This window comes from Nycticebus coucang, chromosome 3 (assembly GCF_027406575.1).
Source record: "Nycticebus coucang isolate mNycCou1 chromosome 3, mNycCou1.pri, whole genome shotgun sequence".
Lineage (NCBI taxonomy): Eukaryota > Metazoa > Chordata > Mammalia > Primates > Lorisidae > Nycticebus > Nycticebus coucang.
This window is the reverse complement of record NC_069782.1, coordinates 64256470-64275190: the sequence shown is the minus strand read 5'-3', so window position 1 is coordinate 64275190 and position 18721 is coordinate 64256470. Positions and strand designations below refer to the sequence as shown.

Here is an 18721-nt window from a genome sequence, read left to right as displayed (position 1 = left end):
TATATGATCTCAGAGAAGAGTCCCCGCAGAGTGCTACAGGTTGACAAAATCCGAGCACTGCGGGCAGGTGTAACTGAGAGGTGAGAGGGGGAGACAGGGAAGTGGGGACAGAGACACAGAGAGACCAGGAGAGAGGCAATGGTTTACCCCAACACCTAAGGGGCTCCCAAAGGCCCTGGCTCCTCCTCCTCTTCTTCCCTGTCCCCATCTTTTCCCTAGGGCAGGCATTGGACCCAGTCCTAGCTTGGCAGCAGCAGAGCCTGCAGTACCTTGTCCCCAGCCTATCTCTGAACTCGCTCCTAAACAAGTGTGTGAGGAGAGTAAAGAAGAGATGCCCTTGCACACCTTAGGGTCGCTAACCCGCCCATCCAGGTTAAACAGACACAGGAAAGCCAGACCCAGATGTGGACTCCAGACCTGTCACCCCTAGGCTTCTAGCTCCTGCATCCCACCCCCAGTCCCGCCAGGAAGAGAACTTGCATTTGCCTTTGGTGCCTGGTGCATGCGCAGACACAGCCTCAGAGCAAGGCAATATTGCTGGTCCCATTTCACAGGCAGTTAGACTGAGGCCAACAGAACTGAACACATGTTCCCAGGACAGCCTGAATGGCAGGTGAATCTCATTCCCCTAAATCGAGACGGGAGCTTCAGCTTTGCACAGGAAGTGGGAAGGACATGGCATATATTGAGCACCTACTGCATGCCCTATCAGAAGTCTCCCTGTAACCCTAGGGGGCAGGGCTGATTTTTATCAATGCCCTGTGATGAAAGAGGAAAAGTGAGGCTGTGGAGAGTGAGCCACGAACCCCAGACGCCAGGGCGCGCCTGGTGACCAGGGGAAACTCGAAACTATACGGCCGCCACCTGCGCGGCACTTACCCAGCCCACCTCTGCCGTCCAAAATCCTGGAAGTTTCGGATAATCCGAAGGCGCCTGCGGAAAGTCGGGGATGGGTTGGCAAAGAAAACGGGCGAGGAGGGCGGTGACCGTGGACGGTAGGGCGCCGTCTGGGCCGAGGGCTCGGGCAGGAACGCCTCGTCCTCGGCCGCCGCCGCCGGGAAGGCCTCCAGCTGCAGCTCCTGAATGCGGCCTAGGCCGTGCGACCGGGCCATGGCCTCGGGGCGGACCCGCCTTGGCGGGCGCTGGGAAGCTGTGCCGCCCGCCCCGAGCGGCCCACGCAGGCCGCCCGCCCAGCCCCAGGGCCGGAGCCTCACCCCGCCCGGCCTCCTCGGCCCTTCCGGCTTAGCGCTGGGGCCGCCCCCGGGGCGGGGCAGGCCTGGGGCATCCTCAGAGCTGGAGCAGGGACTACCCCGCAGACCCTGGGGCCACCCTGAAGTCCCTCCGTTGTCCCCACAAAAGCCTGAAGCATCTTCACAAACACCAGAATGCCCCTAATCACTGGGGGCGCCCACAAACTTCCTGTGGTATTAAGAGGCCTCACATACCTCAGCGGTGTCTCCATGGTCCCACAGAACTCTCACTGTCCCTGAGACATGCCTATACAGCCCAAGGGGACCCCTAAAATCCCTGGGCTTCCTCACACAAGCCAAAGATAACTTAGCAGATGTTCCCACAATTGTAATGTCCTCATTGTTTCTGAGACATCCCACGGACCCAGCAGCACCCACAAACCGCTGGATGCTGTAAGAGCTCAAGAGAAACCTCTTCAGATCCCAGGACCCCCTCCACAGTTTCTCGAATGTTCCAAACTCCTAGAGAGCTCCATCACCTCCCAGAACACTGCTAGAATTGCCCACATGCCCAGAACCATTTCCACAGACCATATGTGAGTCTGCCCAAATCCTAGAGTCCTTCACAGATCCCCAGAAGGCTTTCATTGTTCCTCAAATGTCATCCCTGAATCCCTGAGTGGCTCTGGCAACACCTGTGAGATGCCCCCATACATGCCAAGAACCCCAACACAGGCCAGGTGTGATGGCTCAAACCTATAATCCTAGCACTCTGGAAGGCTGAGGCCCGTAGATTGCTTGAGCTCCCAAGTTCAAGACCAGCCTGAGCAAGAGCGACACCCCATCTCTAAAAATAGCCAGGCATTGTGGAGCCTGTAGTCCCAGCTACTTGGAGGCTGAGGCAAGAGGATCACTTGAGCCCATGAGTTTGAGGTTGCTGTAAGCTATGATGCCTCTACCAAGGGCAGCAAAATGAGACTCTGTCTCAAAAAAAAAAAAAAAGGCTAGGGCTCCGTGGCTCACACCTGTAATCCCAGCACTCTGGGAGGCTGATGCAGGTGGATAGCTTGAGCTCAAGACTTCAAGACCAGCCTAAGCAAGAGAGAGATCCCTACTAAAAGTAGAAAAACTGAGGCAAGAAGATCACTTGAGCTCAGGAGTTGGAGGTTGCTTTGAACTATGACTCTACAGCACTCTACACTGGGCAATAGTTTGAGACTCTGTCTCAAAACAAAACAAACAAAAAAAAAAACAGGATGGCGGCTGTGGCTCAAAGGGGTAGGGCGCTGGCCCCATATGCCAGAGGTGGTGGGTTCAGACCCAGCCCCGGCCAAAAACTGCAAAAACAACAACAACAACAACAAAAAAAACCAACACAACCTCAGAGTGACTTCAGACAGAGGAGATGCCCCTATAACCATGCAGATGCCACCAAAGTCCTGGGATGCCCCCATAAGCCCCACAGGCACAACTAGATTCCTCCACAGCCCCTGAAACAATCCCCCACCCTAGGCCAGTATTAATGATACACCTATATCATTAATATGGGGACAACCCAGAGTGCTGACCACAATTCCTGAGATGGGCCTTATAACTGTTAAGACACCCCTAGGAATCATGAGTATGCAAACAGCCCCTGGACACCCCCAAGATCATTTCCCCAAATCCTGCCATTCCTTAGAACCCCAGAGGCACCTTTTAGAATTGGGGTGCTATAGCTACAGCTCATGAGGTGGTGACAAGAATCCAACCTTCCAGCTCAGTGCCTGTGGCTGAAGCGGCTAAGGCACCAGCCACATACGCCTGAGATGGCGGGTTCAAATCGGCCTGGGCCCACCAAACAATGACGGCTGCAACCAAATAATGGCCAGGTGTTATGGCAGGTGCCTATAGTCCTGCTACGTGGGAGGCAGAGGCAGGAGAATCGCTTGAGCCCAGGAGTTGGAGGTTGCTGTGAGCTGTGATGCCACGGCACTCTACCCAGGGTGACAGCTTGAGGCTCCATCTCAAAAAAAAAGAATCCAACCTTCCCACCACTCGGGAGGCTAAGGCAAGAGAATCACCTAAACCCAGGAGCTGGAGGTTGCTATGAGCTGTGATGCCACTGCACTCTATCCAGGGCGAGAGCTTGAGGCTCCATCTCAAAAAAAAAAGAATCCGACCTTCCCACGGCTCAGGAGGACGAGGCAAGAGAATCGCCTAAGCCCAAGAGCTGGAGGTTGCTGTGAGCTGTGATGCCATACACTCTACTGAGGGCAACAAAGTGAGACTCTGTCTCTAAAAAAAAAAAAAAAAGAATCCAACCTTCTTAAAGGTTGTACAGTAGTACATACAGATGGGAGCTTTTCTGGGGCCCTAGCAGTGGCTTTGCATGCCCAACCACTGGGAGCCTGGGAGCCTCTGGGGCATATGTTATCCCCTTTCCCAGATGAGAGAACAGACTCAGAGAGGTTAAGACCCTAAACAAAACCAGGCAAGTGGTTATAATTCCAGAGGTTACCGCAACCTCTCTGCAGCTTTTTGAAGTTAGGGAAGGGGGAGATGCTTGTTTTTATTTAAATGTTATTAATTAATTAATTTATTAATTTATTTATTTTTAGAGACAGAGTCTCACTTTATTGCCCTTGGTAGAGTGCCGTGATGTCACAGCTCACAGCAACCTCCAGCTCTTGGGCTTAGGTGATTCAGCCAGTTATTTTTTTGGTGGTGCCTGTGGCTCAGTAAGTAGGGCGCCGGGCCTATACATTGAGGGTGGCGGGTTCAAACCCGGCCCCAGCCAAACTGCAACAAAAAGAGATGCTTGTTTTTTTTTTTTTTTTTTTGTAGAGACAGAGTCTCACTTTATGGCCCTCGGTAGAGTGCCATGGCCTCACACAGCTCACAGCAACCTCCAACTCCTGGGCTTAAGCGATTCTCTTGCCTCAGCCTCCCAAGTAGCTGGGACTACAGGCGCCCGCCAGTTCAACGCCCGGCTATTTTTTGGTTGCAGTTTGGCCGGGGCCGGGTTTGAACCTGCCACCCTCGGTATATGGGGCAGGCGCCTTACTGACTGAGCCACAGGCGCCGCCCGAGATGCTTGTTTTAAATAAGAAAGAGGGCGGTGCCTATAGCTCAGTCGGTAGGGCACAGGCCACATACAACGAGGCTGGTGGGTTCGAGTCCAGCCTGGGCCTACTAAACAACAGTGATAACTGCAACCAAAAAATAGCCAGGCATTGTGGCAGGCTCCTGTAGTCCCAGCTACTTGGGAGGCTGAGGCAAGAGAATCACTGAGGTTGTTGTGAGCTGTGATGTACTCTACCCAGGGTGAAAGCTTGAGACTCTCTCTCAAAAGAAAAAGAAAGAAAGAGAAAAGGGGGATAAACATCTATTTTAGGTTCTCATTTCTGTGAAATACGTTTCCATCTGTAGCTATTGACTAGCATGCCATGGAGCGTAGGGTCAGGCAGGCTAGACTTGAATCTGGCCATATGATCTTGGGCTAGTCACTTCATTTCACTGAGGAGCCTCATTTTCCTCAGCTGTAAACTGGGTATAATACTACTGCACACCCTATGGCTGCACATAATAAGCATCCACTGAATATTAGCTACTGTTGTTATTATTTGACAAAACATCCTCTGAAGGCTGCAAGTCACTATAATGGCCAGAGGATACAGGTGGAGACAATGATGATGAGGACAGCAGCTAACCTTTTACAATGCTGTCTGTGCACTGACAACCTCTAGCTATGATCTTATTTAATCCTCACAAAACACCCTCAAGTGGGACTATTGTCTCCATTTTTACAGTTGGGAAAACTAAGTCTTAGAGAGAAACATGCTCTGGGTCACACAGCCAGTGAGTGGGTGAACCAGGCTGTAAACCAATGCTTGATACCTTTTATTTCATTATTGCTCCCCTATAGAATAGCCTTTGGAGATATTTCCCCCCCTAATATCCTCTCCCATAAAATGTTAATCCCTGTCTGCTATTTATACTTAAAAGTAAGATGTTTTTAGCCAGGCATTGTGGCAGGCGCCTGTAGCCTACCTGGGAGGCTGAGGCAAGGGAATCGCCTAAGCCCAGGAGTTGGAGGTTGTGAGTTGTGTGATGCCACAGCCCTCTACCATGGGTGATAGAGTGAGACTCTGTCTCTTAAAAAAAAGTAAGATGTTTTTTCAACCCTCTCCCCCCTCAGGGAAACCCAATTTTTGCCCTCTTGGAGGTGAAATCACATCTCTGAGAATGTAGGGCTTCTCAGTCTTGGCACCATGGACATTTAAGATTGGGACAATCTTTTGTCCTAGGGGGTGTCCTGTGTGCTGTTTAACCCACAGTAGCAGTAGCCCTGGTCTCTAACCACAAGATGCCAGCAGCAACCCTTCACCTAAAGGAGACAACTAAAATATCTCCAGCCATTGCCACATGTCCCTTGGGAGACAAGCATATTCCCACAGGTCACTCCAGATCCACTAAGATCCATTCATTGGGCACAAGGCCCCCACAGTTAAGACACAATCAGAAAGGAAGGGCATTTCTGTTCACAGGCAGCTTCACTGCCCTTAGCTTCTCCACATTGTTTTGTTGATTGGTCAAATCAGCCCTTGAAAGTAGGACCATTTTACAGATGGGGAAGCTGTCACCCAATGAGGGGAAGTGACTTAGCCAGGGTCACCCAGCACAGAAAGAGCAGAGCTGGATTATAAACCCAGATGTCTAGCTCCAGAAACAAATTTTAGTCACTGGGCTATACAAGCTCTTCATGGATTGATGGATCTTTCCTTCCTTCTTTCTTTCTTTCTTTTTTTTTTTTTTGTAGACACAGAGTCTCACTGTACCGCCCTCAGGTAGAGTGCCATGACTTCACATGGCTCACAGCAACCTCCAATTCTTGGGCTTACACGATTCTCTTGCCTCAGCCTCCCAAGCAGCTGGGACTGCAGGCGCCCGCCACAACACCCAGCTATTTTTTTGTTGCAGTTTGGCCGGGGCTGGGTTTGAACCCGCCACCCTCGGCATATGGGGCCGGTGCCCCCCTCACTGAGCCACAGGCACCACCCTCTTTCTTTTATTTTTTTTTAAGAGACAGTCTTACTTTATTGCCCTCAGTAGAGTGCTATGGCATCACAGCTCACAGCAACCTCCAAACCCTGAGCTTAGGCGATTCTCTTGCCTCAGTCTCCTGGGTAACTGGGACTACAGGCGCCTGCCACAACGCCCCACTATTTTTTTGTTGCAGTTTGGCTGGGGCCAGGTTCCAACCCACCACCCTCAGTATATGGGGTTGGCGCCCCACCCACTGAGCCACAGGTGTCGTCTGGCTCCCTCCCTCCCTTTTTTCCTTCCTTCCTTCTCTTTCTTTCTTTCTCTCTCTCTCTTACTTTCTCTCTCTCTCTCTCTCTCTCTCTCTCTCTCTCCTTCCTTTTCTTTTTTTTTCTTTTCTTTTCCATTAGATCAGTTGGCATGCATCTCCTTCCTTCCTTCTTTCTTTCTTTTCTTTTTTTTTGAGTCAGAGTCATTTGGTCGCCCTGGGGTTGAATGCCATGGTGTTATTGCTCACAGCAACCTCAAACACTTGGGCTCAAGTGATGCCCTTGCCTCAACCTTCCGAATAGCTAGGATTATAGGTGCCCACCACAATGCCAGGCTATTTTTAGAGACAGGGACTTGCTCTTGGTCAGAGCTGGTCTTGAACTCAAGTGATCCGCTCGTCTCAGCCTCCCAGATTACAGGCATGAGCCATTGCACCCAGCCATGGATCAGTTTCTTTCCAGCCCAGTGACCTCTGTCCCTTCCTAGGAAGCCAGATGCAAACTGAAGCCTAAAGCCGACCCATGACCTCTGAAGCCCCACATAAGCAGCCCCATCACCTCCCTGCCTCATTTCCTTCCACTCACTACTTGCTCACCCTGCCACAGACATACTTGCCTCTAAAGTAGCAGACACGCTCCTACCACAGGACATTTGCACTGGCTGTTCCCTATCATTGGTGCCCTCTTCTATCAGACACCCTCATATCATCCTCTCTCACTTTATTTAGGTCTCTGTTCAAATGTTACCTCCTCGGGGATACTCTTTTCTTCATATCCCATTTGTTACCACCTGGCATTATTATATAGCTTCACTTGCTATTTCTGTTTCACTACCTAGTTTGAGAACTCCAGGACAGCAGGGACTGGATATGTGGCTTTAAGCCACAGCCCCAAAGATGGTCAATGTTTATGGAATGATAGCTCTGCTACAGATGGAAATGGAGCCTCTGACAGCTGAAGGTCACACAGCAAGCAAAGAACAAAAGCTGGATTTGACCTCTTTCACACACAGATGTAAAAACTGTGGGCTCAGATGTCCTCCAAAACTCTGTTCTCGCTCTGCCAATCTGTAGCTCTTCCAAACCCCAGTTTCTTGAAACTCACAGAAGCTTGCAGCCAATCTGTTCCCAGTAAAAGATGGGACAAGCACTGTCCCATGCCCAGGGGTTTGCCACCTGCAGGATGTCCCCTTTCTCCCTGCTGATGTCATTAGAGGAAGTGTTTTCTGCAAACACCAGTTCCTGACAGCCCAGCACCTACGTCAGCCAACTTAGCCTTACCACAGCCCTGGGGGTGGGCAGTTCTTATTTTTCAGTCCAATTTGATATATGAGGAAACTAAGGTATAGGGAAACACAATCACTGGCCCCAAGTCACATAGCAAGTCAGCAGACAGGGCTAGCAATGTAAATCTTACCCCCTGGTCTGAAGTGGAAAAGACTTGGTTTTTAACCCCAATTTCTCCCTTCCTCGCTGTGTGACCTTGGGCAAGTCCTTTTGTCTCTTTGTCCTGGGCAGAGTACAGAGCCAAGGATTCTGGGAGTTTAAAGGCAAGGGCGTTGGGAGGCCCTGGCACGGCCAGGGAAGCAAGCATAGCGGAGGCAGGTAGGGAACTCCGCTGCTGCAACTTCTCGGCCAAGTTCATCTGGCTCCACCAGGCGGCAGACTCTGCAGCACTCACTGGTGGGGAATGGAACACTAGGGCAGCGGCCAGGTTCCAAACTCAACAGGGTGAGGACCCCACTGGAATCCTGCGGTTGGCCGGCCTGGCGCCCGCTCTCCTGGACACTCAATAATCATGAAATAATAATACCAGGTACCGCGAAAGCGGCAAAGACGGCGACTTAGCTTTGCTAGAGGAATAGCGTCCCGGAGGCAAATCCCGCCCTCAGAGCGCACACTCAGGCTGTGCCCTTCTGGACGTCCAGCAGGAGGCACGCGGGACCGCTCCCACTACACATCCAGGGACTTGGGAGCTCAGGACATTAGGGGAGGCAGACACTCAAGTGGAGACAAAGACCACTGACCAGAGACGCCAGCCTGGCTGCCTTCACTCCTTCCTTGGGCCACTGCAGCACCATTCTCTCTTTTTTTTTTTTTTGTAGAGACAGAGTCTCACTTTATGGCCCTCGGTAGAGTGCCATGGCATCACACAGCTCACAGCAACCTCCAACTCCTGGGCTTAAGCTATGCGCAGCACCATTCTCAACCGGGAGAGTTTGGGAGCCCCAGGTGCGGGCAGGATGGTACATTATTCCCAGCCCCCAATTCAGGTACCCCCCACCTCAAACCAGGGTCCTCCTCTTCTCCCTCTCCATCTGCCTTTTTTTCCTTTTCTTTTCTTTCCTTCCTTCCCTTTCTTTCTTACTGAGACAGAGTCTCACTTTGTTGCCCTTGGTAAAGTGCCATGGAGTCACAGCTCACAGTAACTTCAAACTCTTGGGCTTAAGCCATTCTCTTTCCTCAGCCTCCAGAGTAGCTGGGACTGCAGGCGCCTGCCACAAAGTCTGGCTATTTTTTAGAGATGGGGGTCTTGCTCTTACTCAGGCTGGTCTTGAACTCCTGAGCTCAAGCAATCCGCCCGCCTCAGCTTCCCAGAGTGCTAGGATTACAGGCGTGAGGTACCACACTCCCTCCCTCCCTTCCTTCTTCTTCTTCTTTTTTTTTTTTAGACAGAGTCTGTCTCACTCTGTCATCCTGGGTAGAGTCTATGGCCTCATAGCTCACAGCAACCTCAAACTCTTGGGCTGAAGTGATCATCTTGCCTCAGCCTCCCCAGTAGCTGGGACTCAGGCACCACATCCAGCTATTTTTAGAGATGGGGGTCTCGCTTTTTGCTCAGACAGGTCTCCAACCTGTGAACTCAAGCTATTATCCACCTGCCTTGGCCTCCCAGAGTGCTAGGATTACAGGCGTGAACCACCGTGCCCAGCCATTATTTATTTATTATTATTATTATTATTTTTTGTAGAGACAGAGTTTCACTTTATGGCCCTGGGTAGAGTGCCATGGCATCACACAGCTCACAGCAACCTCCAACTCCTGGGCTTAAGCAATTCTCTTGCCTCAGCCTCCCGAGCAGCTGGGACTACAGGCACCCGCCACAATGCCCGGCTATTTTTTTGTTGCAGTTGGGCCGGGGCTGGGTTTGAACCCGTCACCCTCGGTATATGGGGCCGACACCTTACCGACTGAGCCACAGGTGCCGCCCCTATTTATTTATTTTTTGGAGAGACAGTCTCATTTTGTCACCCTGGGTAGTGTCGTGGCATCATAGTTCACAGCAACCTTAAACTTTTGGGCTTGAGCACTTCTCTTGCCTCAGCCTCCCCAGTAGCTGGGACTTCAGCATGCACCACCATGCCTGGCTAGTTTTTCTCTTTTTAGCAGAGATGGGGGTCTCACCCTTGTTCAGGCTGGTCTCAAACTCCTGGGCTCAAGCTGCATGGGCTTGAGAGTGCTAGGATTACAGGCATGAGCCTTCATGCCTGGCCTCCAAGGAGAAGTTTAGATGTCATCTGTGGGTGGGAAGCAGTGCTTTGGGGATTCCTTTGACTCAAATTGAAGGAGCTCGCGGGATATCCTTTCTCGTAGTTGGATGAATGAATTCAACCTGGGCAGCAGTGGAACCCCCTGGGTGTACACATGTTGAACCTCTTTTCTGGAGAAATGCCCATTCTAAGGAAAGATGTCCCCATTGGAGGTCTTGTTCTTTCTGCCCAGGGAGTAGGAAGAGGACACTGGCTCCAATACCAGCCTATAGCCCACCCATCGGTCCCACCTCCGGACATCAGCACAGACAGTGGAGGTTACACAACCCCACAGTGAAACACAAACCTGAGACCACGTGGGGATGTAGTTGAGAATCCCATATTTTTGTCCCACTCTGAAGAAGTAGGGTCTACCCAGGTCCCACCTCCCACCTGAATCCAGGTCCCTGAACTGAGATCTACCAAATTAAGTCCTTTCCACACATCCCTAAGCTCACAGAACTCTCAAACCAACCTTCACAGGGTTCCACTTTATAGATGAAAGAATCAAGGCTCACACAAAGACACTCAGGGCCAGGTGTGGTGGCATATACCTATATCCTAGCACTTGGAAAGGCAGACTCAGGAGGATTGCTTGAGTCCAGGAGTTTGAGACCAGCCTGAGCAAGAGGGAGACAAGGTCTCTGCTAAAAATAAAAAATTAGGGGGGCAGGGGTGGGAAGGTGGCACGTGCCCGTAGTCCCAGCTACTCAGGAGGTTGAGGCAGGAGTTTGAGCTTGAGTTTGCTGTTAGTTATTATGACACCACTGTACTCTAACCAGATGACAGAGTGAGACCCTGTTTCAAAGAAAGAAAGAAAAACTGGACAAAATTGTTCACATCTGTAATCCTAGCACTCTGGGATGCCAAGGCAGGCAGATTGCTTTCGTTCAGGAGTTCAAGACCAGCCTGAGCAAAAATAGCAGGGCATTGTAGTGGCGCCTGTAGTCCCAGCTACTCCAGAGGCTGAGGTAAGAGAATCACTTCAGCCCAAGACTTTTTTTTTTTTGAGACAGAGCCTCAAGCTGTCACCCTGGGTAGAGTGCTGTGGCATCACAGCTCACAGCAACCTCCAACCCCGGGGCTCAAGCGATTCTCCTGCCTCAGCCTCCCAAGTAGGTGGGACTACAGACACCCGCCACAACGCCTGGCTATTTTTTGGTTGCAGCCATCACTGTTGTTTGGCGGGCCTGGGCTGGATTCGAATGCACCAGCTCAGGTTTATGTGGCTGGCACCTTAGCCACTTGAGCCACAGGCGCTGAGCCTCAGCCCAAGACTTTGAGGTGTCTGTGAGCTATGACATCACAGCATTCAACCCCAGGGCAACTGAGTGAGACTCTATCTCAAAAAAAAAAAAAAAAAGGGCAGTGCCTGTGGCTCAGTGAGTAGGGCGCCGGCCCCATATACCAAGGGTGGCAGGTTCAAACCCAGCCCTGGCCAAACTGCAACAAAAAAATAGAATAGCCAGGCGTTGTGGTGGGCGCCTATAGCCTCTGCCACTCTGGAGGCTGAGGCAAGAGAATCGCCAAAGCCCAAGAGCTGGAGGTTGCTGTGAGCTGTAATGCCAGGGCACTCTACCAGGGATGACAAAGTGAGACAAGAAAGAAAGAGAAAGAGAGAGAGAGAGAAAGAGAGAAAGAAAATAAAAAAGAAGGAGAAGGAATTTTGCTCTGGACTTCAATTTCCCCATCTGCCCAACAGGCATACTTCACAAAGGATTTATGAAAAAGTCCCCAGCATGAAGCCTGAGGGTGAGATATTGCTAAATGGATTCTGCTAACATAGTGATTATTACCACTCAGCCATTGTCCCCTGAGAGGCAGCACCCCAGAGTCAGGGGTCCCTGGGGCCTTAAAGGGAATGTAGCCCACATGCTACTTTTCCTCATCCCCTCTTTGGTCTCTTGGGACAGTGACCTGAGCTAGTTTGGCCTGCTGTCCCAGTCTTGGCATTTCCTCTTGATTCCAGCTTTGTTTTCCTTTGGGAAGTGTGAGGCTGCTTGAGCTGGCAGTAACAGGGCTCATGACACTAGCTCCCTGATGTGGGGAAGGGAGTAGGGTCTGGGGGTGTCTGGGGGTGGCCTGTGGGGGCTATGATGGATACTGGAGATCCCAGGGAGACCTAAGAACAGTAGAGTCAAAGCCTAGATGGGACTCACTTGGAAACGTCAAGAGAAGCCCAAATCTGACCATCTATGGTAATATCCCAAGAAGTGAGGCACCCATGGGTGCCAGTCACACACATACTGGAGCACACTCTGTCAGATCCTGAGCACCAGCAGAGCAGGTATTATAACTAAGAACACCAGGTGGTTAGGTGACACTAGGCAGATGGGAACACAGCCCACTTGTCAGAACACCAACACACGAATGTGACCACCTGAGGCAGATACAAGCATGGTCACAGTGTCTCAGTCAATCACAGTGCCCCAGGGTGCACGGAGTTTCACACAATCGCATCATTCCTGGGAATGTACACATCATTGTGCCACAATCACTCTAACCCAGAAACACACACTATCACAATCCCTTTGTCATTGGAACACAGACAATCTCATGATCACTGTCCTGGGAACAGACACAATCACTATGTCATGATTGCTGAGTCCCATGAGGATGCACAGTCACCCTGTGACATCACAGCATCCCTGGGGCACACATAGTCCTATCACAACCACTGTCCCAGGAACAAACATGGTCATCCTACAAAATCATTGTGGCTCTGGGGCACAGTCATAGTCACAACACTATCTTGTAAGCACACAGCCACACTGTCACAATTACACCATCACTCTGTGCCTGGAACACACACAGTCACTGTGTCCTAGTCAAAAGACGCCAAAAGCCCAGGCAGAGCACACAGCCCAGGCAGCCACAGCTGGTCATATCCCAACAACTGGAGTAAACTCTGGTCAGTTGGAGAATAGCATCAGGGCAAGCGTAGTAACCTCCCTACATTGTCATCTCAGTAGAGTCAGGGACTGTTCCCTTTACTATATGCTGAGACCAGACACCCCCTCTGCATTGTTCCCTGCCTCTGAGCAGTTACTGGACCCTACTACTCCTGCCCTGAGAAGGGGGCTCCATCTCAACGCACATCCCAACACAGTGCTTCCCAAAGAGGTGCCTCTGGATTTTAGACACCAGCTGGTACTCGAGTCCATGAACGGGGCTCCCCCAGAGAATCCACCACCCAGACGGCCCCTACCGAGTGCCCCAAAGATATCCCAAATGCAGTGAATCTAGCTGCTGTCGCGGCATAAGAATATAGATTCCTAAAGCAACGGGCTCCCTTCCTCAGATCCCACTAATACTACCCCGCAGCCTGGCGCCCCTCAAACGGAACCTATGACCACTTCAACAGGAAGCTTCTTGTGCTGTGAACAACCAGGGATCAGATCCCGGACGCCCCCGCAGCAGAACTCCCCCGTTCCTCCCCCACGTTGACCCCAACGGTATCAAAGCGCCTCCCTGCGGTCGGCGGGTAGAGTTGCATCCTCCCTGCGCGCCCAACCGCTCTGCGCGCATCTGTCGCCGGGTGTTTTAGTCTTACCGCCTGCAGCTACCTCCGCCCGCGCTGCAGCTGCTGGTGCCAGTGCAGTGGAAGGACGAGGGCCAGGACATGCGTGTCGTGCGCAGGCCTGGCCGGTCATTGGTGTCCACGGCGTCGGCGCGCTCTATCGGCCGGTGCGGCGACCGCTCTGGCTCCGCGCGCTCCGCGCTGTCGGAGTAGCCACGCTGCTGGATTCGAATGGGGGTACGAGGCTGCCGCCACAAGTGCTGCGGGGGCGGCTTCAGGGTGGCCTGACCTTCCCGTGGTCCGGGCAAAGACAGAGACAGGCTCCTTTCCGAGGGGGCGGCCGGGGGCTCCATGGCGCCGGCCTCCACTTGCGCCCTGGGGAGCCCCGGCCTTTACAAGCTGCACCCCGCTCAGCTGCTCACGAGCCGACAAGCCCAGGGCCCCGCGGGTGCGCCCGGCCGCGGTAGGGCCATGGCGCCCCGGGGGCGCGGTGGGCCAATCGCCCCCGGGCCGGGCGCCGCGGCTTCCTGTCGACGCCTGGCGCTCTGCTAGGTGCCGGACTGCGTCCTCAGTCCTCGGCGCCCTGCTCCGCGACCGCCCCGGCTCCCCAGCCCCGCCCCGCCCCTCCCTGCCCCACGCCAGCTGCTGCAGTCAGCGCTGCCCTCCTCCTCCTCAGTCCGGGCCAGTGGGGGGCAGCCACCTAAGGAGGGGGCCCCTCAGCGCCCACGCAGAGCCCGGCTCCGGGCGGGGAGGGAGTGCAGGAACTCGGCTCTCTCCAGAGCACCCAGCCTAACCGCGGCGCGCACAGGCATCAAGGAGTTAAACGATTAATCCGATCGGGAAGAAGACACCCGACTGGTTCCCGGAGTGTCAGTCAGTTGGTCCGTCATGGCGAGGGCGGAGCCGGGTCCTGCAGTGTCCTCGCGGCTACCCCTGGCCGGGGGAAGCTTTCGGGGAGTGGTCCCGGTGCCACCAGCGCGGTGTCTGCAGCTGGCAGCGATGGTGTGTGTGGGATCTCTTGTCTGCGGGTCGCAGGATGGTGATGGTGCGTGCCCGAGGTGGGATGTGTGTGCACGTGGCCTCTTCAGAGGGTTGTCTGTTTTCAGTAACCGCTGGAAGTGTGTGTGCACGTGGTTGGCTGCTGCTGTCTGCCTGTTTTTCTGGATTTGGCTGTGTATATATCTTTGTGTGTCTGTGGGTGAAGGATGTGCGCGCACGTGTTTTGCCTGTGGAGGGTTGTGCGCCCCTACGGGGTATGTTCCGGGAGCTTGGGGGCTGTGAATGTGTTCCCAAGCGCTCGGATATGTTTGAAGTCGGTGCGTGCTCCAGGAGTTGTGCACGCGATTCTGCTTCTGTAGTCTGACTATGGTACTTGAGGACATCTATGTGTGTTGGGTTTGTGTGAGTGTGTGGTTGGGTTGGCGCCTCTTTGGAGTGTTTCTGGGGTGTGTCCCTTTGGTTCCCCTGTGACTCCAGGAGGACTCCCTACGGCCAATACATAGGCTGCCCATCTGTCACTTTGTGTATCGCTGCCTTTCCTACAGCATTTCTGCGGGAGGTAAACTGAGGCAGGTCCCCGGTAGTCGCCGGGAGCACCCCCGGTCCCCTTTTCAGGAGTGTAAACAGCCAAGCCTCCTCCCCGCGGCCCCTGCCTGCAGAGCCCCCCTTCCGGCACCTAAATCGGGAGTCGACATGACTCACGCTCCCGCCTCCCCCAGCGCGGCGCCCAGCAAGCGAGCAGAGAGCTAGCGAGATTCCAGCGCTCCCCCATCCCCCTTCTAGGGCCCCGACCGACCTAGCTCACGCGCCCCCAAGCGCCTCATGCCTCAAGCCAATAAGGGCTCAGACACGAAACTGTTCTGGTACATAACCCCGGAGGACTAGGCCCCTACCCCTGTGAGCCCCCTCTCACAAGCTCCTCAGGGCAGGCGGTGCAGTCTGCCACCGCCATCCCCGACGCGCTGTTCTTGTAAAAAAAAAAAAGCCTGCCTCCAACCCCCACAGCCACACTTCTCCCTGTCGGAGGGGGCTCCAGGCGTGGGCCAAAGCAGAGCAGGAACTGGCACACACCCCATCAGCAGCTGCAGGATATCCCAGAAGCCAGAATTGTGTTCCCCACTTCTTTCAGGAACACCTCCCCTCATGTACACAATCAAAACAGTTTCTTGGGGATTTGCCGGGGCTGCCGGTTCTTTTCAGATCATTTGGGTCCCGAACTAGTCCAAATTCTTGGACGACAGGGGTGTCTATAATATTAGTCAGACATCTGGGTAGGCGATGGGTGACAACGGGTTGGAGCAGGGTCAGTGTCAGGCCACAACTGAGGTTGCAGAAGGAGTGCACCAGCCAGTGGCCCATGGCTTGTAATTGCATCTGGGGACGGATCAAGTTGGATCTGAACCAAGTAGATGCTAGTGGAATTGGAAGTATAATTTAGGCATCCTCAGGGGGCAGTGACAGTCACTTCTACCCACTTCTGGAAATGAGCCATTGTACCATTACCAAGCAGAGAACCCGGAGCCCTCCAATAGAATAGATGGGGAGAGGGGTTGGGGCCACAGAGAGCAGTGAGTAGGCTAGGGCCAGCTCAGTGGTCTGGCTTTCTGGCTCATCTTTGGGCCAAGGTGGGGTGGGGGGCTGGGTGCCCTTGGAGGACCCCAGATAAGAAATGCAAGAAAATGCTCCCAGATATTTCTCACATCTCCCCAGGAGAAAGAAAAATACCATTCCAAACCTCCTCCAAGATTCCACCATGCCCTCTAAAGCACTCAAGAAACTGAATCCTCCTAGCAGGGGACACCAAGGCAGGTGCACAGGAGACTGGCTACCTTGTCCCAGCTCTAGGAATATAGGGCTATATTGGGGACTGGAGAGATAGGGCTAATTCAGGCAGCTAGAAATGGAGGAAGGGGTTTCTGGAGGCTGAAAAGGTGATTGACTTAAGGGAGTGGTATCACAATCTTACCATCCAGGGTACAGAAATCTCAGCTAGTGTTGCAAATCTCAGAGAGCCTGTAGGGCTAGTGGCTAGTCCTAGCCCATCTGGCCTTGTGCCACCACCCTACCTCCCACTCTGGGCCCCCTCTTGCCTACCTGTTGGCCTCCACCACGGTGATGGAAATCCTGGGCGGAATCAGCAGTGGCAATGTGGTGGGCTGTGGTGGCAGAGGTACCCCAGCATCCAAGGGCTCAGGCTGGGCCCAGCCCAGGCCAGGACCGGAGGAGAGGCGGCGATGAGGGCGACGGAGGTCGACTCCCAGCATGTTGGCACCGCCAGGCTCAGAGGTCACCTGGAGCCTCTGAGGAGGGACAAGGTGTGATGGGGGCATGGTCAGGCTGGGAGGCTCCCCTCCCCCACACCTTGACATGTCCCCACGGGACCCAAGTCGTGTTCCCTTCACATCTGAATCACCCGTTAGGGTGACCCCCTAACACCTTAGGTCTGAGAGTGCCCGTTCTCAGTCATAATTTTTGTGGGGTCTCCTCTACACGTCCCAGCCCTGGGCTCTGGGCCCTCATGTGTCTGAATTTTTGTCTCATGTGTGAGACGTCTCTAATACATCACCTTTTGTGGAATCTCTTCCCACCCTCCCCATCCAAGAGCCCCCTCTTGGCCTTAATGTCAATGTCCCCCTCCCACCTCTCGAATCTGAGACCCGCAAGAGCTCACCTACAGCGCCCACCTCCACCACGTCGCCACAATCCTCTCCCCATTTGGGAAGCATCAGCCCTCTGCCCCTGGGCTGAGAGTCCCTTCATCTGGGCAGCAGGAGAAAAATGGAATCCAGGGAGTAAACTGAGGCACGAAGGAAGGAGACTCCTTGCAGCCTCGAGATAGTAGAGCCACGCTCAGTAAACAGCCGTGGTCACCAGAGGGCGTCCGTCTCCTCTGAGACCTAAGACCCCGCCCCAGCCCAGGCCCCGTCGCTCGCACCTCGTCCCTGCTCCGGGCCACGGACAGGGCACTGCGACTCCTCTTCATCCCGTCAACTTAGCGCGCCGCGGGGGCTGCGAGGGCCATGTCGGCCAGGCCAGGGCGTCCTGCAAGATCAAGTCGAAGGCGTCTGCCATTAGCGCCCTAGGGCTCCCCCTGCCGGCAGGGCTTGGAAACCGTTCCCGCCCCTTTCCTATTGCCTCGCCTCAGGGCTGCTGACCCGCTGCTGACTGGTGACGTCTCTCGGCCGTTGCCAAGGCGACAGCTGACGCACGGTTGATAACGTCAATGCTCTGGTTGACCACCGCGGGGGGGCTGGGAGCCTCCTAGCCAGGGTCGCCCCAGCCCCCACCCTTCTTCCCGTGGGAGCTTTCCCGGCTTGGGGATTCCCGCAGAGAAAACTGGGAGCTCCCAGAGCCAGCCAAGTGTGGCGCGTGGTCAGAGCCGGGGGCCGGAGGAAGCGTCTTCTGTGAGCTGTTGGGCTTTTACGCCTAAACTCGAAATAGCTCCGATGTGCGGGGGCCGGGCGCAGAGATACGGCGGCTTGGACACAGATGGGGGACGCTCAGGCAGAGGCGCACGGAGACAGACAGGGACTTGTGAAAATAGAAACAGACAGACAGAAACACAGACTCAGCTCCCGAAGATGGGTGCATATTGCTGCCGCGGATCCTTGTCTAAAAGCTTGGGGGAGGGAGAGGCTGGCTTACTTTACCTTTGTACCCAGGTGCTAAAGATTATTGCTGTGTGGCCATGGGTCTGTCACTTAAACTCTCTGAGCCTCTGTTGCCCCTCCGTGAAATGCGATGTTAATCCCTATGAGATCTACGTGAGAATGATAAGAGATCAAGCTATGTTGAACAAAACAGTGGCTGGCACCCACGTAAGTGCTTACTAAATGCTACTAACATCTGAGCCTGTGGGAGATCATGTCACTCCTTTGATTAGAACCCTCAATGGCTCTCACTTCATTCAGAAGGAAAGTCAAAATCTTCAATACGTGACCCACGCAGTCCTCATAGATGTCCTATGTCGCCCTCAGTAAGTGCCATGGTGTCATAGGTCACAGCAACCTCAAACTCTTGGGCTTAAACGGTTCTCTTGCCTCAGCCTCCCAAGTAGCTGGGACTACAGGCGCCCGCCACAACGCCCAGCTCTCTGCCCTCAGGTCCAGCCACACTGGTCTACTTGTGATTTCTGGACAAATCAAGCATGCTGCAATCTCCAGGACTTTGAGAGCACTTGCTATTCTTC

The 18721-nt window shown here is 53.7% G+C and overlaps 1 protein-coding gene across 5 annotated transcripts in view; it reads right to left on the bottom strand.

Annotated features, from left to right (window-relative positions):
* PDE4A (phosphodiesterase 4A) overlaps positions 1-17428 on the bottom strand; it is a 52289-nt gene extending 34861 nt beyond the window's left edge. The window contains exons 1-2 of one of the 5 annotated variants that reach the window (XM_053583197.1): positions 17204-17428; positions 16627-16832 (exon numbers count right to left, since the gene is read on the bottom strand). In XM_053583197.1, coding sequence (XP_053439172.1) covers positions 16627-16796 — 170 coding nt within the window. In that variant the 5' untranslated portion in view covers positions 16797-16832; positions 17204-17428. Of the gene's footprint in view, positions 1-879; positions 1312-13566; positions 14214-16626; positions 16833-17203 lie in introns of those variants that run through there. The other 4 variants (XM_053583195.1, XM_053583196.1, XM_053583200.1 and 1 more) reach the window with 4 other exon arrangements.
* Positions 17429-18721: the final 1293 nt, after the last annotated feature.